The sequence below is a fragment of the Besnoitia besnoiti genome, chromosome I, assembly GCF_002563875.1.
Source record: "Besnoitia besnoiti strain Bb-Ger1 chromosome I, whole genome shotgun sequence".
Classification (NCBI taxonomy): domain Eukaryota; phylum Apicomplexa; class Conoidasida; order Eucoccidiorida; family Sarcocystidae; genus Besnoitia; species Besnoitia besnoiti.
Window position 1 is genome coordinate 3,671,670 of NC_042356.1, and position 24,088 is coordinate 3,695,757.

A 24,088-nucleotide genomic window follows, 5' to 3' on the forward strand; every position below is an offset into this window, starting at 1 on the left:
TGGCTTGAAGCGGGATGTTTGCTTTCATGGGATAGTAGAGGAAAAAACAAGCATAATGGTGTACGCGGGGTTGCATGCATGCGCATTTCACGCACGTTTCCTGGGATTTCGTAGGCTATATATGTAATATCTATATATACAGTGGCGGCCCCCGTGGCGGAGGGGTTGCCAGGTTTCACACTCGCATGTTCTCTCCTCGATCGAAGGGAAATACGGCGCTATTCGGGAGCTTGGGTGTGACGGTCACGTCGTTTGTTAGAGATATTCATTCGTTGCGTGCCCGCGACTTTGCAGTGACACGCTGCGCGCGAGCTGTTGGTGACGCTTTTTTATCCTCTGCGTAATGTTGGTTCTGCTTGTGAAACAGTGTGTGCAAGTTGGCACGCATGGATGTACCTGCTTTTTCGAATCAACATGCATAAACCCGTATCATTTCTCTGAAAGCGTGCTTGAGTGCGGCTGCCATTTACACAATGTGCTGTCGAAGATGCCGCGCAGTGGGACGGCTAGTGAGCCAGAGCAAAACTCGAACCAGTCTGTGCAGACAACGTGGTGCTGTCCACTCTGTTAGTTTTGTGAGACCATGTACTGTCACCCTGTCAGCGCTGAGCACAAGACGTATGTTCAGAAAAAAGGCATTGGTCTGGAACATGTGTTGTAACAATGTTAGCCGCAGGCTTGCGAAACGTAAAGTGGCATTCGTAGTTGACAAGAAGGCTTCAGGCTCAATTAGTAGAGCTCCTAACCACTTCTCGCTCTGCCTACGCCAGCCCTTCCAGGACGTAGTTCTATCAATTCACCGTCTTCGTTTCTCCACAGTTGCATATATTCGAGGTTCATTAGAAGTCGGCCCGAGTCCCACAAAACCTCGATTGGGAACAAATCTGGAGACAGCACCATCCCTGGAAACATTTTTCTCCGATATGCTTCTTCAGTCTTCCGCTGAACCCAGAACTCGCACGAAAGCGGACTTCGTCCCTAACGCGCGCTTCGGGTGCAGAAAACCCGATATGTGTGACTTTTTGACGGGCACGTTTCTGGCGATTTGATGCTGTTTACGTCAATCTGCTAAAAACCAATGCTCTGCGAGATACTCGCTGCGTCGCGAGCTTCATAACCCGTGCTCCCGTGTTTCCGTTGTCCTGATCCAGCAGACGGGCTAGGCGCTGTAAGAAAGTTCTGCCTTGCGTTGAGATGTCATGAACAAGCGAGCTCTTTCTGTATGCATTAGATCGTCAAAACTGACTCGACTCTCTGTCGGCATGTTTGCGAACCTCCGTGCTCATCAAGTTTGAACTACTGAGGAGCAAGTCCTGAGGGTGCTACGTTCTTGCCAGGGGACTCCAATGTGTTTCATCTTCAGATCATGCCCCAAAGATTAACCGGCATATATATATCTGCATGCATGCATGGAAGATCAGTCCAGCGCGGGATGAACTGTGCTCGAGGTCTCGGGGCTTGGCCATGACGCTGGCTGATTACATTTTCTGCTACCCGTACTAAAAGGAACTGCCAACCCGATGGCTTTTGTTATCAATTAGTGAGTCGCGCGTCGAACGAGCTATAAATCTATGGCATTTCGGTACGCGATCCACCGCATGTTCGTAACGGAACTCTGTCGCCTCTTGCAGTCGCCGGTTTTGAATGCCGCAGGGAACTGACAAAAAAGCTTCTGCATGAAATTCGAGAGCCCAGTGCTCAACCATGGAGGCTGTAAAAGAGGCACTGACCATTCCTCGGCTAACTTTGCTTGCTTCTGCGGATTGCTTAGTCCACACCGGACGGTGCCATCTCACAGATCTTGTGAGAAACTGTACCAACAAGTGAGTCGGGAGTCGGAAAAGAAAAGAGTAACTTCCAGGCACAGTATTCCACAGTAGTGGCATGTCAACATAAATCTGTCAACGCAGAAGCAAGTTCTTGAACATAGAAACGGCAATCCGACTGTTTGCGGTGTTTGATGATGCCGTGCATGCACGTTTCCACACAACGGCAGCCTGAAATACTCTGTGTCGCTGTTGTAAAACAAACAAAGCTGTCGTCTGTCCGGACGTGACCGGGTTCCACATGCAACGACGAATGCCGGCAGACTGGGGCATGTTCAACACTTGGGTATATGATAGCCGTCAATGTCTACGAATCCGCTACGAAAGCGCCGCGGTAGCCGCGGCGCCGTGAAGACACGTGACACCGAATCGACGGAAGGTCGACCCATCCCCTCGCCTTGGTCGTATTGCGTAACGTGCCGAAGCTTCTGAAGTTCATATTGCTTCAAAAGCTTTGGAGATTGGCAGAGCCGAACGTACTAGCGACGGAACTCCTTGGATCTTAATTCGAATCCAATGCGTGGTTTTGCTGTTGGCGGCGCAGGTACGAATTTTCCATCCAATTTGTTGAGCGCAATCCAACCGCCGACATTTTCCTGTAAGGGGGGCTGCGCTGTTCTCTACTGGCGCCCGATGCGAACCCGAAAAAGGAACCCTCTGGATAATCTCACATCAGTACCACAGTGTATTCATACGTACATCTATATTTAAGAAAAACTGCTGCGTGTACCAGTGCACATATGTACGTTTCTACTATGCGTCTTGCGCGCGCTAGCCCGAAAGGCGTAGCGGCGGATGCCAGCGCCACGTCACTGATGGGAGGAGAAGCACAACTGCCTCGATACCTCCGTCTTTGTTCTGGCTATCTCCGCCGGAGCTCCTAAGCTTGTCGAATGCCATCGATATTATAATATATTTTTGCGCACTGCATGATACGGGAACAAAGGCGAGATCCCAAATATATGAAACATCTACACATATGCGTCGCCATATGTGGCCGTGTGCATGTCCATACGCATGCCCACAATACTGTATCCAGATTCACAAGACAGTACTGCATCTAAACTCGCAAGTTTTCTCATGTTCATCTCAAGCATGCTTAGTGGCAGGATTATTGACCCAGTACCCCGCGGCGGTTTCCTCCTGCAAAATTCGTCCGTGCTGAGCAATGTCAGTGCACAGACCGAAATACTGCTATCTACACACCTCGCGGAGACAAATACCCAACCCCACATCGAGACCGACACGTATTTTGCGTGACATACCGCTCGGCCTGCATGCGATGATGCCATGCAAAAACTCTCTTCTCCCCTGTTGCCGCAGCTACAGAGTGACCCTGAGCAGCCCAACGCCACAAAAGCCGGTACCGGAGGCTGAAGCTCACGTGCATTTTCAATTGAGAGGTTGGTTTCTGAAAAGTCTGCATGCGAGCCAAGTGACCGGCAGATCCCTCGATGACGTCAACGCAGCAGTTGGGAACTCGCCGCTCATTGCAGAAAAGCCCGACGGCCAGCCCCCAATTCTCTTCTGGTTTGAGAATCAAGACCTGAAACACACGCCAGAGCAAACGCTGGTACCTGGAAAATTCGAGCGATGGATCGACCGGTAGGCGCTGCATCTACACCAGGGATCTTGAAATATCACAGCCGAGATGCTCAGTGAGCAAGATTATTGACTCTTATAGCCCGTGCAAACCTGGAATCAGGCACAGGACGTCGCAGGCAATATCCACAAATGACGCATTTACCAAGAGATACAGTATAGGGCGCCTGGATTGATAATTCACCCAGCTCAGCTTTTTCGCTTCAGTATGCGATCAAAAACCCAGGTCACCTCCGTTCCGAGACTGTGCTTTAGTATAAGCGCATCTGCTGTGAGCGCATCCAGATGAGTACATATACACGCACAGAGATTAAAAACGTTTTATTGACGGAGAGGCACCTTCAGGTGTGGGCTGTACCTGCCTCTGTCTTTGGCGGCTACATGAACGCACAACGGCGTCCGAATACACGCAGTTACGATTGTATCAGTATGTATACGCCTCTCTATAGGCACGCAAATATATGTAGACGTAAAATAACTGAGTCTCGCCTATGGAGACATTGCAGGATTGTGCGCGACAAGCTTCAGCTGCGACGGCAGCACACGCAGAGGACAGCGTAAGCGAGAACGAACTTGTCGATAGATGTTTTTCCCTCGAGCAGCGTTGTTTTCGTTGCCCACAGGAGCCACGTGTGCCATGACGTTCGGCTTCGCGGTTCGCCTTCATCCTTGGGATTTCGATAGATGTTTCCTCCTCTCTCGCATCAATGAGATCTCAACCCGACAGAGTGCCTTCGGTGGAGAGACAGCAGCTGGCCGCTTTCGGGACTCTTGGCCATGCCGTTTGAGGGTTTGTCAGTCTCGCAAGATTTTGGTGGTGCTTTCGCTTGTGAAACCTCCGTAGACGCAATCCCGTTTTGTTTGCCGGGCTGAAACTGGCCGTGCGTCCCCTCCCGTGTTTGCGGGCATCAATCCGTGTGTCTCTACACTCTATGGTCCGCGGATGCCTGCAGTGTCTGTCTTCCTGTGACCTTCAGATTCGAGGTCAGCCGGATGACAGCCTCTGGCGCCGCCATCGAGGCGCTGCTGCAGGCGCAGAAGGAGGCATGCGTGTCTGCCGCGCACGAAGCAGAGTTCGCGGCGGGGGCGAACGCGCAGAGAGAGGCGCTGAGTGCAGCAGCTACTGAGGCTGCGCGCCGCGCAGAAACAGAGGCGCGCGCAGGCCAGGAAGGCATCCTTACGCCGCGCATGCTCTTCGAAACACCCCAGGAGGAACTGCCGCTCTCCCACGTCCTGCAGAAAGTCTTTGACGCTGCGGATGAGGCCAAAGAAGGTCGGACAAAGAGGCGCAGCTGCAAAACTGAAGCCGATCCACACATTCGCACGGCCCTGCAGACATCTGTGTCTCTGCAGCGCACACACTGCCGTCTGTACTCCCCCTCCTTGAGAGGGGCGTGCATAGTTTGCGGACCAGCTGCTGCACGCGGCATGGAAGACGGCAAGCGCAGAGAACTTGAGTCGAGAGGACGAAACGCCATCTGTTTACACATCTCCTACATCGCTGCCCTGGGGAACTCCGAAAGGCTCACGCCGATGGAAGCGCCTTAGAAAGCGGACGAGGCGAAAATCTTTGTGGACACAAACATATATGCTATAAAAGTCTCTACTTCACCACCATTGTGAAAGCATGGGGGTCGAGGACCTGCCAAACTCCGTTCATACACCAACGCAGAAATGCCCCGCTTAACTCGCCGCTCTCTCAGAGGGTCGGGATTGCACATATATATACATACAGATTTACACACATATATATACATATACATGCTCAACCCTGTGTGGGTGCTTAACAACTGTGTCCGGCCACTGAATCCATGTTCGTCTACAGATCTTTTTTTCGCACACGTAATTGCGCACGCGTGAGCATCAGCAGCTGGACATCAACTTCCGCAGTGGCATGCTACGTTTGATGCATGTGACCATCCACGGTCGTCTGTTGGCTTCTTTAGTGTCTCTGGTTCTGGTTCTGTTCGTTTTCTTCTCGCAAGCCGAGAGCAAGAAGTTCGTCCCCTCCGCCTCTCCGCCATGTGCATCTCTGCTACCGTTCTGTATGTTCTGGTTGACTTTATGCTCTAGGGAAATTGCCGCAAAGGACAGTTGCAGATCTTCTCCTTGCGTCCCCCCTTGGACTCCAGCGCTGGGACTTGCTGCTGCTTCTCGCATCAGCCGCGCACGAAGACCGCCAAGGCTACATTCACTATCGCGACTTCGTAGAGGTATATCGCAACGTAGCCCTTCACGTACCGACTTTCGGGCACATCCACGAGCAACAAAAGAAAACAATCCCTCACCGTGCAGTTTGTGCAGCGCTCAAGCTCTGCACACACACACGCTAATAGGTGCCCATATCTGCCCTCATTATCCACGTATGGGCCATCACGCATAATAATGCAAATATATAGAAAATGCGGCCAGCAGACTCGTAGGAAGATCGACGAAACCCACGCTGCAGCGTCCTGCCTCCTGCCTCTAGGCAGCTACACATGCAACTGCGTCACTGCCGGGGCGATTTCCTCCTTAAAGGCTGTTGACCGTGTGCGAGAGGCACTGTGTGTTTCATTCGGCTGCAAAGAACCGTGAGATGCGCAAGAGTACGTGCGTCGTTCACAGCTTTCCAGATCTATGCGTGCGCGTGCAGCAAGCGCCAAGCATTATTCGGACCCTGCGAGACCGACGCAAGGCTTCAGGGGGGTGAGCGACGATCCGCGAGTCCTTTTCGCAGCGAAACACGCGAAGACACGAACGCGGTCTGCGACCTGTTAGTTACGGCCTCCAGACGTGCCGCGCAACCCCCACACGGGGGGTTGAGAGACGCGAGCCTCGTGCGTGTAGCGGCAGGAGGATCTTTGGGGGGCTGGGCGGGTGCATGGCGGCGGCCTCTCCTAGAGCATTTTGCGATCCTGTCTTGGGGTTTGTTCCTGCGCGGTCTGCACGACAGAAGTTGTGTCACGCTGCTTTGGCAAACCTGCAGCCTGAACCCGTGTCGCGTCACAGATGAGGCAATTCAGCTCTGCTACAAAGACGAGATGGAAGACACCTGGAGGCAAGTCAACACCATGTGAACATAAGCGTATCATTCATATATGTACATATATATATATATATATATATATATATATATATATATATATATATATATATATATGCATCAGTGCATATATGCAAGTGAATGCCCGCGAGTGCACATATAATTATATATGTGTAGATATGTATAAACGCCCATGCGAACACCACCATATACAGAGAGGTAGAGGCTTACCGTAGTATGTGATTCGACCTCTCTTGATGGGCTCGCCACAAAGACAGCGACGCGTGCGCACGACTACATATGTATGCGTTTGAATTTACTCACATGGCTCAAAGTACACATTCGGAGCTTTGTCCTGTGCTGACTTGCATCTTCTCTTCGCGCCCATGCTCGGGGCTCTGTCGCAGAATTCTGAGGGAGGTCTTTGAGGGCGCTGAGTCCTCAGCAGCGGCTACAGGTCGGCACCCCACCGCGACCCTCTCAGGTTCCTGACCCACGGGCAAATCGGTAGAGAATGCTCTTTGATGTTCATAAATGAAGAAACACATTAGATTATCTCCGCTCCCACCCTATTTAGCATGCTGCCGATGCCTTACTTTCAAAAAGGGCACCCTCTGCGCGTCCAGATACCTCAGCACCTGTGCGCCCAAGAGAAGTGCAAACCTGCTCACGTGACCGAGCCTTTGTGGACTCTGGTCTGTAGATGAGTCTACTCTTCTCCGGGTCCACTGGCCCAAAAATCGAAACACATTCACTTGCAAAAAGAACCAACCCTCGACACACATTTAAATATGGTTTTACATATTTATGGATTTGTGGTGCAGGGAAGCTCTCCCGGGGGCTCTTTCTCGATTGCTTGCAGAGTCGCGCAGACAGGTACGCATCTGATGTCGGGGTGTGTTGCAGACACTCTGCTTCACAAAAAGCAGCTCGTTTGTCTTTTCGAGGGAACGTTTAAGTTCCGAGGCGCATCAGCGTAGCTGCGAAACGAGGCTACCCTAAGAAGCTCAAGCGAGAGCTCTCGCGCCGTTTCTCCGGTTTCGCGGCACCGTCGTTTCACCAGGCGTTGCTAGAGGCTAGGACCCGTTCAAGCTGCAGATGTCGCAGAGAGAAAAACGCCCTTCGTTTATTTCGCCAGCAGCATGCCGCCGCGGTAGAAGTCTAAGACGACTCGTTGGCGCGTACACCATTTCTGATATCAGAAAAGATTTTTTACGGAATTCAAATGCAGGCAGGATTGTGCGAAAGCTGGGGTCGGGTCGCGTACGTGAGTTTGTTTGTAGGCTTGTCATTGTCTGATTCGGTAGCAGCGTTTGCTGTTGGGAATTCCATTTGAGTGCATAAACCAGTGAGTCAGGGCTTCCGCTTCTCTCTTCAGGCTCTCGTCGAGAGAAGTGACGCTGCTGATGCAGATGGCGCCGACGGATGAGAACGGATCAGTCAGCTTCTACGCCTTTCCAAGCATGCTGAGAATTCTGCGGTAATCGTCCTTTTGCCTGCGACCATCAGGAACATCTCAACACGCTGAACCAGCACTAGTCGCACAACAAGGCCTGCATATGCGTGCCAATACCAAGTAATACGATACAAAAATATACCTGTCTATATATATGTAGATAGATAGCTAGATATGTATATGTACACTTGTATGCGTATCTGCAAGTATGTGACCCTGGAGGCAGATAGTTTCACATCAATTTTATCTTCCCTCGAGGGTGCGTGGCGGGTCGGCCTGTGAGCTTGAAGCCCTTCTCGCGTACGCGCCCGTGCATGCATGCATGCGGTTTGATGCCTAGATAATGCGAGATCCTTTCCGAGCGCTCGCCTGTACGCACAGACGTACCGCCTTCTCTGCCTGCGTCCCTCCTGAACTCTCCTCCTGACCTTCGGGGGGTTTTCAAAAACTTTTTCCGACTCGTGTACCCCATTCCTTTCTACCGCTGGGTGTTTGTGCGAACTCATGCAGACATACATTTGTATACATTAATGTATATATATGAACATATATGCATACGTGCATATATATGTACATCTGTATAGACTGCGAACGTATCTGTGTCGCCGTGTGAGGACAGTCTTCTGCGGTCGTGCTTCATGCAACAGAGGTAGCTCCAGTTGCCTCATCTCGGGCGAGGAAATCACGTTTGAGTCGAACAATTTGTTTTGCACTACTTCGTTGGGGGCTGGCGCTGTTGAAATGCGCTCGGGGTCGTGGCTGGTCTCCGGTCCACAGCTCCGAAAGCGCTGCTGTTCTGTTTTTTCAATTGTTTTTCCCTTCAGACGCGAGAGCATCAATCACGCAGTGCTGGAGGTCAACAGGGCCGCGCTCGGCGAAGAAATCCTCTCGGCTCTCAACAAGGTGTATGTTCGCCCTTGTGTGAATGCAGAGAAAAAGGTCTACGTAACACGGTGGATGAGAGCTCACAGTGATATGAATGATGCACAGATCTCTCCTCTCTGTAGACCTGAGCAGGCACACCGATCCTTTCACTTCCAAGCTGTCTCCGCTAGCGCATGTTACACTCGTATTATTGAATTGCCCTCTCTGATTGCCTAGACGTACTCCGACGGCATGCCGCCTGACTCTACCGCCGAACACCTGCATGCGAATTGACAAACGAGGATGTTTATACACATACATACTTACACGCGTATATATAGGCTCACGCACAGGCATATATGAGCGTGCATGCGCCGGTTCGTACTGAAACAGTGTGTCGACACCTTGACGTTCTGCAAAGCGCCTGCGCCCCGCGATTGGTTCAGTCCAACTGCCCTCTCGCCTACAATCCCTTCCCAGATAGGCTGCGACGAACATTCTTTTCTTCCGCTCTGGATACTGCGGGAAGTCCTCGGCGGCACCCAGCTCTGTCTATCGAGAATGCAAATCCACGTAAGGCCTAGCCGACGAGGAATCAAGGTTCACCTCTTGCCAGGTTTCTTGGGTTTCTGTTAAGTGAAGTGGATTCGGGGACTTGTACCCGCGGAGACACCCTCTTTATTATATCCGCAAAAAGAGACCTGCCAGCGAACTCCCCTGGCAAACTACGGAATTGGAAAAGCGTTCTTCCCGCTCAAGGGAGGCGCCGCCTCTGAAATTGCATGCGGATTTCCTTTTTCGGCTGCATCTGCGTGTGTCGAGAGAAATATCGTTGCGTATACGCTGTGCATGTGCGGCGGTCGCGTGGAAACTCAGAAACCCGAAATTCTGTCTGCGCCGTTCAGGCTCTGCTCTGCATGCTGACGTTTGACCGCCTGGGTCTCGTTCACTGCGCCCACCTGCTGGAGGTGAGCCTCGCTCAATAGCGTTTCCTCGACTTTCAGTTTCAGAATCTGAGGCTGTGGCAAGCCGGGGAGGGACGCCTTCTGGATGCGGCTTCAATCCTATTTTCCTGAGGACGCTTCTGCGCGCGGCGCCACAGCGGCAGAGCGAATCTGCAGCGCCCCTTCCGTGGCATGCACGACTCGCGGCGCTTTACGGCGCTCTATAATGGCGTGTTTTCTCTGCGTTTCTGTTTTTTCCGGTGCCGTTTGTGCAGGTCGTTTGCGTGGTGGCGCCTCAGTTGTTCGATTGCAGGCTATTCATGGAACGAGGTCAGTTGGCGACTTTGAGGTTTGTGTTGTTTTCCTGTCTGGGGAGAGCCTGCAAGCTGTGGGTCGCAACTGGACACGGGGCCCGCGCGTGCGCGCACGCGCATGCATGCACAAGGGATACGTTTGAATGTAAACGCCGACATTTTTGAACCTGAGCAAATAATACGCCTCCACTGAGGCAGCCTAAAGCGAGCACAAACGCAGTGGGAGACAGCGAGCTCACCTCGGGGCTGCGACATACTCCGACGGATAGATATATCTCCCTAAATACATATATATATGTATACATGGCAATGCACATACATATATATTTATATGTACATATGTGCGTATGTGCATCACGCCTTCGCCTGGGGAATGTGCACTTGCATCAACCCAGTGCGCAGCGGAGAGGAGCTACACCAGCCTCCTCCTAAGTTCCACAAACGCAGAGAAAATGAAGCCGAGCCACGTTTTCGGGGCGTCCATCCTACGCGGGGCGATATGCGTAGTCCTCGAGCAGCTAAATCGAAAGGCCAGCGTCCGCACGGGCGCGCGTTTGGTGTGTACCGGAGGTGTGTATCTCCACAAGCCTTTCCACGCACAGCATCAAGCTGAGGGCAGAAATAACGATCGTGCATGTTTTCCGCTCATGCTGCGATCGCGACGCTTCGTTTCTCAGCGGAGCTCATTGCGAAGGAGGCGGCGGATGCAGCGGCGCGTGCAGAGATGGAGGAACTCCAGGGCCTCACCGGCAAGTCGCGGCGGAAGCAGAGCGTGAAGGAGCCCGGCATGCACAGGGGCGACGGAATCGAAGACAGCGAACAGGTAAAACCAGCCGCGAAAGCAGCTAAGCTAAGAGAACACCGAGTCAAGCATGGACGCAAACGCGTTTGAAGCAGCGCAGAATCAGCGTGCTGGGCTGTGAAACAACAAGCATACACGCCAGCGCGTACCCGTAAACCGTACAACAGATGTCTAGGTGCACATATCTACATATGGTGCGTACATTTATGTGCGCGTTGCATGCATACACGTATTCACGTATGCATGTATACATATATAAATATATATATGTATCCTAGCTTGTGTAGTCTTCTTGCATATATATATATACACGATATATACGCTGTGAACGTGCGCCTCTAGGGCGAGTTGCCAGACAAGGAAACTGTCGAGAAGACGCTCATTCACCTGTTCACTGTCATCGACGACAAGCGCAGAGGTAACCCCGGAGAAAAACGAGACCGCACGCGTATTAGGGTGAGCAGGCCCTCGTCAAGACTAGCGTTGTTTTTAACTCGAAGCATATACATACATATATGTATGTATATATATATATGCATATGCCTGTATGTATATATAGTTGTATATATGTAATCGCTATAGATTGCCGCGCCAATAATACTAGTTTCTTTTGACGAAAGACCATCAGCTGTAGACTTCCGACGTACCAGGCAGCGTCTCATGGGTGTTTCACTTCTCATGCACAGACCCACGTGAGTGTGAATTTCACTGCCGTGTTTCAAAGACTAGGGACTGCACACGTAAACGCTTGCCACACTGTTTCTGGCTACGCACGTCCACATACATTCCTGCACTTCTGTGGCGGTCTGGATCGGCTGGGAGGGTTTGTCGCTTGTGCGTCAAGTCCATGTGGCATGGCTCTTTTGCGCCGCTCGTCGCAGCTGTCCTGCTGTGAACGCATCATGCTGTTTCCTTATCTGGCTGCAGCGCCGCCCATACCTCCTCGCTTGTTAATTTGTTCTTCCGCGTTTGTTTTTGTGTTGATTCGCCAGGAGTTATTCCCGTGCAGACTTTCCTCTCCGCCATGCGCTACTGGGCCGCTGGTGCAGGCGCGAATCCGCAGGGCGCGGCCTTGCGCAGCTCTCCAGCGCAGCTGCTGCAGCCTGCAGGTGAAGCGCGCTCTCGCGGCCGCACAGAAGGCTGCAAACAGAGAATGTGCACATGAATGTCGAAATAAATATACACGCGTCTTTTATTATCCACTTCCAGAGGTGAGCCTCGCACGCAGGTGCGAGGCTCACCTCTGGAAGTGGATAATCGCGCAGGCGGGGTGCACAGACAACATGCGACAGAAAATGGTACAGTCTCCGAAGAACCTTTAGCCGGGTTAGCAGGTGCTCTATGTCGACGCAGGACTATTCACTCCTATACATATAAACATGCATATACCGGTGTGTACATGCACGTCACCCGGCGAAAAGGGGAGGAAAAATTCAACAGAAGTGGATGCGTGACAGGCTCTTTACATCCCCGTCCCAGAGGCGAGGCGTCTTCCGCTGCGAAAAACGCATTGGCCGCGCTGCTCACTTTGTCGCGTCCGAAGGCCCAAGCTCTCTAGACTCCCGCACGCCAGACTGGAGCTGCCTTCAGTCCACACAGCATCATCCGATAACTTCGCAGAGCCGGTGTGGCGGCCAGCGGCGGCTCGCTATATATTAAAAAATATATGCCGTTGCATGGATAGCCGCTGCGCTGTGCGGGGCGCGCTCGGCGTTGCGCCTTAAGGCCTGCTGGAGAGTGAGAGCTTGCGCGAGGCCTTTGTCGGGCTGCTTTCTTCTGCAGGCAGCTCCTCTGCTGGGCGCCCAGCGTCTGCCGCGTCAGCTGGAGGAGCTGCCGGCGCTGGGTCTTCGGGGCCTTCACCCAGTCCCGGGGGCCTGGGGTCCCCCTCGTCGGGCGCCGTGGAGCCCCACGGCGGGAGCCATGCCGGGGCCGCCGCTGCGGCGGCCGAGCGGCGGTACGCGGACGTGGTGGCAAGTTGTAGACTCTCTGTGCAGGAGGTCACCGGCATTCTAGCGGAAGCTGAAGTCGACGAACAGCAGCAGGAAGTCGCTTACCACGAGCACATAAGAACGTGGATTCCAATCGTTTTCGAGATGCGGTGAGGACGACACTCGCGTAACCAGGGGGGCGGGGAGACAGCAAGCCCACGCGAGAACAGAGAAACGAAATGACCAGCAGTCTAGAGGAACACCTCACACCCGCTGGCCTTTCCACTTACGGCAGTACCGATACCCTACGCTGTCTATCCCTGTATATATATCCATATATATATGTCCATATGCCTGTGGTGTTGCTGACGGAACTGCCCACTCACTCGATGATTATATATATATATATATATATATATATATATATATATATATATATATATATATATATATATATATATATATATTGACATAGAGATAGATATACGCTGCGTTGCTGAGGGATCTTCCTACCCACACTCTGATACTGTATCTCTTTACATGCAGATAGCTAGAGATGATTAGATAGAGACGCACGTCCTTTATGCTGGTTTGTAAAAATGGTTTCTGCTTCGTCCTACTCGCTTCCCTGCGTGGCCCTCAGGAAGTCGCCTGTGTTCAATCAGCTCATTCACAGCCAGCTGGAGCCCCTGGGCGCTGAGGACGGCGGCCCCGCGCCGCTAGCCGCTACGGTGAGCAGATACAGTCCGCATTCGGCGCAGCACGTTTCGCGTTTTCCGCTGTAGGTACGCGCCAGGGCTGGCTTCGCGAGGGTAGTCTCCTCGCATCTCCTCTCCGCTGAAGGCGAGTCCGCGCGCCCCCGTGTGCGCAAGACGTGCACGACCAATCCGGTATTGACTCGCTGTCGACTGAACCGATGTAAATTCACCCTGGCGTTTTCGCTTGTCCCTCGAGTAGTGCGCGACAGCAGGACCACCGTGGGTGGACTTGTACGCTCCATGTGCATGCACTGCGGCGCGCCTCGCGGATTCACAGGCGGATGCGCTGGAGGTCGACCCAGAGAGACCGGCAGATCTCGAAGGCTAAACTGCCATGCGAAGGCCCGCACGCCTCTTCAGCGGACCCCCGCTCACACGCTGCCTCAAATATCACGACAGAGCAAGCCGCGCAAGGGGCTCAGTGGCCGCTCAGCAATGCTGACCGCAGATGATCAGCGTGGCGGGCGCCCTCCCAGCCGTCGTCGAAGCTGCGTTTTGTAACCTGATTCGCGAAAACGGAAGTTCTTGTAAAACGTCGAGTCTCCACACCGGTCACAAATGGTGCGCTTGTTTTCAAACGGCGCGCTTTCTCGCGCCTGGTCACTCTCATCCACGCTGTCATGACACGGCGTGGTATTCAGTCCAAGTCCGTCCTTGGCGCATTCTCGTCCTAGAAGATTGATTTACGTCTCACATGCAAGATACAAACACGTTCCCTCTGCTACGGGACACCCTTAACCTGCTGCCCAAGACCGGGGGCGCTCACAGCGTCGGCTACAGTGAGAGCCGCTGGGTCGTTTCCCCGAGCGTACACCTGGCGCTTGGTCATCGATTATTCGATTGAGTTATACAGTTCTGGAATGTAGACCGTTTGCACAGAGATGGTAGCTACTCATAATCTAGCTACGACTATTACGTTCTTCATACGCGACGCCAGCGTGCACTGCGCTGGACTCTCCAACGAAAACCTGCTTGCGCTGAGGTAAACTCAGGTGTGGCGGGTCTAGTCTAGTTCTGCTCCAGCCGTCCGTGAAGCGGTGGCAGCTGAAAAATGCAGACACACGGACTGCCGTTTCTACGTAATCACACAAGGGACGCCACGGGGCGTTTCAGCACGCACGCGCACCCTACACGCGAGGAACCGCTGGGTCGCCTCCGGATTCACTCGCAACAGAAAGCTGAATAGAACATTCGAAATGAACAAAACACCCCAGCCTTGATCGGCGCGGTTCCAGCTTGAGACACCACAGTCCTCATAACAAGGCAGTCACGCCACAAAAAACCAGCGTACAACCTGCATTACGTTTGACAAGATCCCAGAAACAAGTCCACATCGCAACAAAAAAAAGACACTTCGCCGGCAACCGGCGGCTCCACTCCTTAACAAAAATTACCAATCAGAGAGGTAGATAGCTGAAGACAGAGAAGGAACAAGGGACGCCGCAAGAAAACTGGGCAGTGCAGCTGCAAATAGAGCAGTGAAGTTTACAGCAGCACAGGCAAAATAGATGGCAAGATGAGTAGGGGACTGCGTAGATCCACCGGAGATACGAACTGGGCAGATTTGCTTGTTTCACCTGCCCTTTCTCCGCAGCCTCCGGCAGAGGGCCTCGACTTTGTCTGCTTCATGCTCATCCCACTCGGCCCTGACTCTCACTCGCGGCAAGCCCTTCGCTGTTGCTCCTCTCTGCCCCTTCTGACGCGATCCGGCGGAGGCTCGCCGTCGGTTGCTCCCGCCGCCTTCCCGAGTGGAGAGCCTCACCCCAGTCTCCTCCAGACTCTCCTCGTCTCGTCTTGACGGGTTTACTGGGGCAGCGCGATGCGCTTGTGAAGGCCCCTCCGCAGTCTTTCTTGCTCGCGCGCCCCCCTCAGTTTTTTCGGAGTCCTTCGAGGGAGAGCCCGGCGACGGCTGCCGCGCCTCAGAAGAGCGCGAGCTCGTTCTGTCGCGCTTCGTGTTTCTCTGGAGATTGACGGACACGCGTGAGGACCTGAGCCTGGTGCGCTCGTCTTCAACTGCTGTTGCTTCCCTCTGGGAGACCTGAAGCTCCTCCTCAACCCCCTCGTGAGACTCTGACTCTTGGGCGAGACCCAGTGTGTGAGCCGTCTTGCGCTGCGGCCCGTCGCTCGGCGTGAGGCTCCCAGACACGTCTGCGTCTTGCGAGACGGTCTCGCCGTCAGATGAGGCCACGGAGACGCAGAGAGTCTTCCAACCCGCTTCCCCCGTCGCTGGGGCACCGTCGTCCGCTGTGCGTCGCCCCTTTTCGTTCCGCGAAAGCGCCTTGACGCCCACGCCGCGGTCGTTGCAGGCGAGCGACGGGGGAAGGACTTTGCAAACCTCGCAGGGAACGCCCGCGCGGAGAAGGTGCGCCAGCCAACACCTGCAGCCAAAGCCGAGACAAACATGAGGCACAACATGTCTATTAGCACAGTGTGGAAGACGTCCTAGCGCCGCAGTCCTCTTGTCTCGGATGCTGTTCCTGCGAGAGCTTCCCTGCCTTCGTATCGTGAATCACAAAGCGCGGGGCCAAATACACGCGCACATGCATGCAAACGCGTGTCGTGCAATGTGTTGGTGCCAGAGTTCTTGGTTTTCCTGTTTTAGACGCACCGTTGCTTCTCCGAGAGACGATCACGGGGCCCCTTGACTTCGGCGAAAAGGATCTCTCCTAGAGAGGTTGGGGATGCATCACCGCTCGCCTTGTCAGCGCCGGAGCCGGCCTTCTCAGCCTCAGGGTCCCCCGAGGCCCCTTCCTGGCTACGGTATTCGGCCGACGAGCCGGACGCCTCGCTTCGCATCTGCGGGTGCGCAGACGGGCGCCGCCACAGCAGCAAGTCTGGCAGGCCTCCCCCCCAGTAAGCGAAGTCCTCAGAGAGAAGGCGGAACGCCTCGCTGAGTCCTTTGCCTCCGATGCCATACGCCAGCATCGAGAAAAACTGAGCGCATGCCTCTCTCGCCTTCTCCCGCTCTGCTGCGCGCTGGAGGCGCGCGGTTGGTTCGCTCGCCCCTGCGAGAACGCAATCACTCCCCGGCCCAGCAGAGCCTCGAAGTCCGCGTGAAGGGCCGTCTGTATCGAACGTTGCCGCCGCGTCATTGCCGCCGCGGGCGTTCGGATCCGCGTGTGCGGCCGCCTCTTCAGACTGCTCTCCGTCAGCGTCTCTTTCCTGTACAGCCTCAGACGAAACCTGGGCGGGTCTCATGCTGTGTGGATCGCGGGCGTCCCCGAGCCGTTCTGTGCGACTCCCCGGCTTCTGCTCCGTTCGACGCAGACTCGCCTGCTCTTCGGACTGCGCCGACCGCGGCACGTCGCCAGCAGCGTCCGCGGGCCGCTCGCCCGCCTCTTCGTCCTCTTCTCTCTCTTGCCAGGGCCCCCGCCAACTTACGCCCGGCACGCGCATGCCAAACAGCCGGCGGACTGCGCCGCCTGCTAGGTCGGCGACCTCGCGTCTGGACGCGTTGCCCAGCGCTTCCAGCTGCTTCTGAACCTGTCGCTCTCTCCTCGCCACCGCGTCGCCCAGCGACGAGAACGCGCTGTCCGCCTCCGGGAGTGGAGAAGCGGCGCACTGACTGCCGTCTTCTTCGAGCGTTGGGTCGGTCTCTCGGGCCTGTGCCGCGTCCCGCGAGTAGGCCTCTGTCTGTGGCGCCTCTTCGCCTCCCCCTGCCTGCGCTCCAGGAAGCCACGCGGGCGCGAGGGGGTCCGCCGGCGGCAAGAAGACAATCGAAACGAAGCTCCTCGCTTTTTCGCGTCCATCCCGCCGTTTTGTTTCCTGTCGCGTCGCGGTGGCCTCCCCGTAGTCATGTGCGTCACCGCTCGTGCCCGCCCGATGCGTCTGGGATAGCTCGGCTTGCACTGGGTCGTCCGCGGATCCCTCCCAGATCGTCTCGCGGCTTCGCCCCTCCTCCCCCGCGCCGCACAGGGCTTCGATCTCAAGCTCCGCGGATCTGCTTCCGCCGTCGCGTGACTCGCCGCCCTCTCCAGCCGGCGGCTTCCCTCGCGCGGGCTCCGACACCTGGGCTCGGCTGCCTCGCGTGCACACGTCGCCTTCTCTCATGTGCATGTCAAGCATCAGGAGACGAAAAAGCGTGCGGAGGCTCCGACCTTCGTCGTGGAAGCCGCGCCAGTCGCCGGTCATGGCGTAGTTCTGTAGGCAGAGCTCCTCAACGCTGAGGAGCTGCCCGTCCCAGCCGAAGAAAACGCTGCTCTTTCCGGACTGCTGACTCGCCTCCAGCGGCCTCGCGTAGACAACCGTGTGTGGCAGCTCCGTCTCGATGACCCGCTGGTGCACTTCCGTCTCCAGCAGCCTCGCGTGCACATCGCGCGGAAAAAACCGCGTCCACGGAGGCAAGGCAGTCGCCTGTGGCGGCCTTCCGTCCACGAGAAGGCCTCCGGCCCCCTCGTCACACACCCCAGCGGCGGCAACCTCCTCTGGCGGGGAGCGGGGCGAGCGCGCGCGCCTCTTCGAACTTCCGCCGGCGGCCGCGCGCGAGCCTGCTCGGTTCGCTTCAGTGCAGGCGCGGTCTCGTGATTCCACGTCCTCTGGGGGAGCCGCCCGCGCGTCGCGTTCTCTCTCAGAGCGCGCCGGCATCGCGCGGGGGGCCGCCCCGGGGAGAGGAGGGCCGTGGCGCTCCGCCGGCCGCCCCACACGCTGCAGCACGTCGTTCCAGCACGTTGGGAGCCTGTCGCCGGCACCGCCGACTTCCGCGTCCCTCTCGCTCTCTCCGTCGGGGGCTGCCGCTCTGCGTCCGGGGCGCCTCGCGCGTCCTGCGCGGCCAGCGAGCGCCGCTCTGCGCCCAGTCTCCCGCAGTTGCTTTTTCACCTGCTTGTCCGCGGCGAGGGCGAGGGTCTTGGCGAGGGCAGTGGCGCGCTTGCCGACCTCGAAGCGCTCCGCGAGAGGCACCGCGCCCAGCGGCTCGCGCAGGCAGTCGACGGCAGCCACGAGCGCCTCTAGCGGACGCTTGAGGTGAACTTTGAGCAAAACCATCAGCCGGTTGTACCACTGGCCTGCGCGCCGCGAGAGGGCGCGACAGCGTGCGGGCTCCTGCCGAAGGGCATCTTTAAGGAAACGCCGAAAGGCGTCTCGCCCTGCAGGATCATCGTCAGTCGCCAGCGCCTCCCCGACGGCATCTGGGCGACAAGCCGCCGCGCACGTCTGCCGGTCGCTTCCGGAGGCCCCTTCCTCGCCAGCTGCGGGCGCGCGAAGGAGCCAGGCGGCCAGGAGACCTCCTTCACGCCCCGGAGAAACGCAGTGCGCCAGATGCTGCTGCAAATCGTGGAAACGAAGGAGCAGCCGCAGGAGCTCCACGGCCTGCTGGTGGCGCTTTGTCTGCTCAAGCAGTTCGAGACCGTGAGAGACAGTCGCCGCCCACACGTAGTGCGGAGTGAACCGGACGAGCTTGGAGGGCGGCGAAGCTGCCAGCAGCGCCTCTCTCAAACGGGACGACTCCGCAGGTGCCTCGCCCGTCGCGCCTCGCTCTGTGTCTCCTGTCAGACACGGTCGCCGCATCCGCGTGCGGCGCGTAGAGGTTCCGCCTCGGTCTTCGGCAGCACCGTCGTCCGTGGTGTCACCTTCAGGGCGATCGATTTCATCAACGCGCCTCCTCAGGATCCCCGGAGCCTCTCGTCCTGCGTTTGCGCCGGGCTCTCCGTCGCGTTTCGAGAGACTCTCGCTCAAGTGTCTGTACAGCAAGCTCTCCTGCTGCTGCACATGCACTCGCAGCGTCTCAGCCGCGGCGGCCACGATGGCGAGCACCGCGGTTTCTGTCAGGTCTTCCTCCGGACCTCTCGCGGGAGACGAGGGGGCGATGCCGCCCCAGAGGAAGGCCGCTAGCCGCCACTTTTGCAGCAGCGCCGCGGCATAGACGAAGAGAGCGGCACGCGACGGGAACACCGGCTGAACGGTCCTGCCGTACTCGCAGCAGCAGCAGACACACCGAAGAGGAGGAACCTCCAGCTGTGTGTATCGAGGCGCGCGCGAAGCGCGACGCCGCCCACACGCGCCACAGAGATCGAGGCTCGCGGTGGATAGGTTATCGGGTGGCGATCCCCCCTCCCGAGTTCCCGTTTCCTCTATCGTGCTCGCTCCAGCGCGCGACGCCTCCTGAGAAGATGTCGCCATGCCAAGCACCTGCTGTTCGCCGGCGCGCTCCGGGGAAGCGCCTTCTTCGTATGTGGAACGAGTCTGCCGTCGCGAGGGCGCCGGCGAGCTCAGCTCGCTCGGTTCTTCGCTTTCGTCCTCAGCGTCGCCCTCAACTGCGTTGGCGTCCGCGTCCGCTTCGTGAGGATCCTCTTCGGGCTGAGCCGCTTCCGCAGGTCCTTGCTGGCGCCTTTGGAGCTGCAGCTGGTACGTTACGAGTCCAGAGAGGCGCGTGACTGCGGGCGCCACAACGGCGGAAACCAAGCTGAAGACGGTTTCCTCTGCTTGGTGCCGTCGAGCCGTCTCCGCGGCCTCGTATGCACGCAGCTCCCTGTCTTCCGCATGGTTGTCGCCATCCAAAGGCGCCATATAGCCACACAGAAAAGTGCCGGGGCGAAAGCGGCTAGTCCACAGCACAGACGCGGGCGGCGCGCTGCGCGTCGTGAAGTTGAGGAAGGCGCTGTGGACGACATGAAACGAGAAGAAGGCCACCAGCCACGCGCGCAGCATGTCTGCGTCTGGGAAGGACGCAAGCGGTCCTACGCAGCTCAAAAGAATCTCCTTCAACATTTCAAGAAATCCTTCGCCCGGTGTGCGGGCGGACAAGCCCATGTCCGCCTCTGCAGGCTCCCGTAGCGCGTGCCCGCTCGGAGGAGCATGTTCATCCGACGGCGCAGCGCGCCGCAACTCCTGTAGGGTACTTGCGTCACGCAGACCTGGCTGTTCTCTCTTCTGGCGCAGCGGTGACGAGGCTGTTGCCCCGTTGCCCTTTGCCGCGGCAGTTGATTCGCTGTTTTTGGGTTGGCCTTGCGATGACCCGGGTGAGGACGCAGGCTTGAAGAAGTGAGTGAGTTTCCTCATTTTCAACGACTCAGAGGCTGCGGTTCTGCCGCCCCCCCCAGGCGCCGGTGCTGGATGAAGCGTCGGCTCCCAGTGCGCCGAGGCCAGGAGGCCGCCGTCGAATCCCTGCGCTTTGCGGTGTGAAGCCAAGGCGATTTCGGCAGCCAGACATAGAAAGCGGAGGCAGTCTAGGCGGCGCTTGAAAGCCGGCCCCACACGCTCGCCCCGGGAGTGTCTCAGCGCCTGCCGGTTGGGCGGCAGCAGGCGCCGAAGGCGCGCCGCCAGCGGCGAGAAGGCAAAGTCTGCAAACTGAGCAGACGAGGCGGAACCGGCGCCCGGAGACGACACCGCGGCTTCAACCTCCGTCACGACGCGCTGAAGCTCGGGCGCGGTCAAACAGTGAAGCGCCGCGATCAGGCTGTCCGTCAAAGTGGCAGCCGCTGCACTGTGCGAAGAGAAACAGGAGGCCTCTCTCTCTTTGCAGAAGCAGGTAACCGCTCCACCAGTTTCGGCCCTTCCTGTCGGAGCCTCGCGTGCATCGATTCCCGCGCTGGGCGCGGCGCCTTGGAACGGTGCGCTGCCCGCGACAGACGCCGTTGCCTCTGCGCACACAGTACTAGATTGAGACGCTCCCTGGGCGGCGCGTTGATCAGAGTGACTTTTGATGGGCTTCAAGGGGCCCTGGCTGATCGACCCTGCTGAGGCTCCGATCTGGCACGGCCCCCCCGGAAGTTCCACTTTGCAGCTGGCTCCTCCATCGCCCGCAGGACATGCACTCGCCCCATCCCTCTGATTTGCCTCGTCCAGCACCTGCAAATCGCGCGTACTGACCCAGATCCCCAGCAGGCCGGCGCCTCTTAGCTCGCGGAGGGCGGCCTGGGGATCCGCAACTTCTCTCTTACTCCTCTTCAGCAGAGCCGCAAGGCGCAGCCACGGCGCCGGCGGCGCGGAGCGAGTGTGGCCCGCAGACACGTCGGGCTCTCGAATCGTGTTTGGCGCCGCGCCGCCGTCGCCCTCGCCGTTGCCGTTTTGTGCGAAGTTGTGAAGTTCGAGTTCCCTTCGCGGGGTGCGGCTAAACTGAAGGAGCAGTCGACAGAGCAGCAGCCGCGCCCCTGGAGACAGCTCGCGAGATCCTTCGGGCGCGGGCTCCTCCTGCAGGTTCGGCGTCGCTGCGGCGTCTTCAGCGGGGCTGCCGCGAACGCGTCTGGCCGCGCAGTCGCTCTCTTCGTCACCCATCCCCGGCTGGTTTGACTCGCTGAGCGGCAAAGCAAGCAGGCGGGCGAGACGGCGCAGGTCGCGCCTCTCGGAGGGAGAGAAGAGATGCGCGTTGAAGGTGCAGCTCGCCTCGAGGCACGCGTAGACCGGAGCCGCGAAGTTCCACATCCACGCGGGGCCCGCATCTGCACTGCGTTCTCCGGAGGTCGGCTGCGAGTCAGCCGATCCGCAGACACACGCAGGAGTATCGGCACGATTCGGCGCAGTCCCTCTTTCTGCATGGCCATCCTCTGTCGCGCAGGCGAGGCCTCGCCCACGCAGAGGGTGACTCATGCTGGAACACGGCGCAGCGGGAGCTTCCATCGCCGCCGTCTCTGCTATCCTTTCCGTGCCGAACTGTGAGCGCTCGAGGGGCGACATCTCGCAGGAGGCAACGAACACACCGGGCGCCTCCACTCCGACCGTACTTGACGCGGCGAGACCGACAGGCGGCGCTGCGCCATTTACGTAGGCAGGTCCGCCGGGGATGACCAACGACGGCGATACAGCGCCACTAGCCCCGTCGCAGACATTCCTCCCTCGAAGCTCCTCTCGACGCGAGCTAGCATCCACAGAGTTTGCTGCGCGACTGTCTGGCATGCTCGTACAGCGCGACCGACTCGGCCTCGCTAACATAGATAGAGAAATGCCTTCGTTGCAGACAGGCGCCGGCGAATGGTCGCCCGGAGGGCGCGTAACCCGTTTTCCGCGATCGGTTGTGTGTCTCGGGTCTCGAGGTCCTTCACGAACATTGGCAGCACGCGAAGGGTGCGACGAGCCCTCATTCGCGTGCCACGAGAGATCGACGGCGAAAGAGCTTGTTTGTGTGGAGGGTTGACAGGGAGCGTCGACTGCGACCGGGATGATCGCCTCGTCGTCGTCGCTGGAAAGTAGGATGACTTCCGGGGGCCCTTGGGGGGTGGTGTGGGTTGACACGGCGAAGTTGGCGCAGAAAGCATCTCCATCGCTGTGCCGACTTACCACACAGCACTCTGTCGCCTGACAAGCATACGCTTCGCTTCTTCTCACGCGCAGCGCCTCGCCGACGCCGGAGTTGCTGCGAGGCTCTGGCTCGGTTCGTTCGCCAGGCTCTGAAGAGGAACGCATGAGACCAGCCGCGGACGGGGCCCGCTGACTTCCCCGATTGAAGAACTCCAGGAGTGTGCTTTGATGGCCGCGTGTTGGCGGGTCGGTTTTCCTGTCGCTCTGCGCATTGCCTGGTTCAGCGGCTCGCGATCCCCACGCGGAGCTGGCAAGGGGCCGCCCGTTCCATTTCTTCTGATCATTCCGCAAGAAGAAAGGAAAGGAACGGCGACCAGGCCTCCGGCTCACTCCGCTCGAGCCCCGGCTGGTCATGAGCGGCGCGCGGGTTACATGAGAAAACACGGATTCTCTAGCGCACGGGCGTCGTCCAAGCCCCTCAATTCGGCACTCTCAGTCGGAGGTCACAGGCTAGTGACCAAGGCATTCAAGTCTGCGGAGTGAAGCAGCAAATGCCGCGATACTCGGAGGAGCGCACGGGCGCAATACCAGTGTGTGCGATGGCATTGGCGAGGCAGCGACTCGAACAGTGAAGATTGCTCGATTTCCAGCCTTCCTCGTGAAATCATGCAAAGCTACAAGCGAATCATAGCTTCATTCTGTCAAAATACTGCCTGGGCGCATCCGTTCTGTCTCATCGAGCTGCCGTCATACGCCGAAGAATGCCTGCATGCAGCAGCATTGGTGCGGACGACGTCGTGTGCAGGTCGTGGCAGGCTGCAGCTGGAAAAGCTGCCCGCGGCTACGACCGTCAAAAAAGTGCGTACAAAAATCCCTTCGATCTACAGTGAAGAGGTGCCTGTGTTTTCGCTGTTCTGGTCAAAAAGCAAGGCGCTAACTCACCGGAGGAGTCACATGTGCAGTGATGAAGCGCCGTATTTGAACGCCTGTTGGGCGTGCGCTCCCAGTTCTACGCGTCCACGGCTTCGGCGTCTTCGTGTGTCTCCCTGGGAGGCAACACCGTTCCTTGCCGCAGGAGCTCACACTGGGTCAACTCCGAACAGTGGATAAAGGGAACCATGAGGATGGCGAGTTGACAAACGCGTGCCTGCGCTGCTGAGGAACGTTGGTACCGTTGGCCTGCGACTCGAGACATCTACTGTACGTGTTTGGAGGCCAACAGACACGTGACTGCGCCAGCGGCGAACTGTGGAGCCGCTCGCATGCTCGACGACGAGAGAGCACCCCGCGTCCGACCGCCCGGCGGTGAAATTCTCGTGTGTCTGCAGCGGCTGTGAGCAACCGTGTGCGCAAAGTTGAACTCCGGGACGAAAGCAGCGCGGAAACCGCGCAGAAAAATCG

General features: G+C 57.3%; 2 protein-coding genes across 2 annotated transcripts; one reads left to right on the forward strand and one right to left on the reverse strand.

Moving 5' to 3' along the window:
• Positions 1-1,704: 1,704 nt before the first annotated feature.
• On the forward strand, positions 1,705-13,847 carry BESB_005390 (uncharacterized protein; the record flags this gene model as incomplete). The annotated part of the gene is made up of 21 exons (XM_029359294.1): positions 1,705-1,823; positions 2,371-2,424; positions 3,150-3,431; positions 3,935-3,985; positions 4,406-4,701; positions 5,502-5,641; positions 6,064-6,116; positions 6,397-6,468; positions 6,861-6,910; positions 7,278-7,329; positions 7,832-7,933; positions 8,734-8,812; positions 9,254-9,346; positions 9,679-9,741; positions 9,993-10,047; positions 10,709-10,854; positions 11,176-11,251; positions 11,826-11,942; positions 12,559-12,931; positions 13,405-13,492; positions 13,797-13,847. 21 exons carry the CDS (start codon positions 1,705-1,707, stop codon positions 13,845-13,847), a joined length of 2,412 nt encoding a protein of 803 aa, XP_029222207.1.
• Positions 13,848-15,092: 1,245 nt separating this feature from the next.
• On the reverse strand, positions 15,093-23,101 carry BESB_005400 (uncharacterized protein; the record flags this gene model as incomplete). Its single annotated transcript, XM_029359295.1, has 2 exons — positions 15,093-15,897; positions 16,128-23,101. The coding sequence occupies 2 exons, from the start codon at positions 23,099-23,101 to the stop codon at positions 15,093-15,095; spliced, it is 7,779 nt and encodes a 2,592-aa protein (XP_029222208.1).
• Positions 23,102-24,088: the final 987 nt, after the last annotated feature.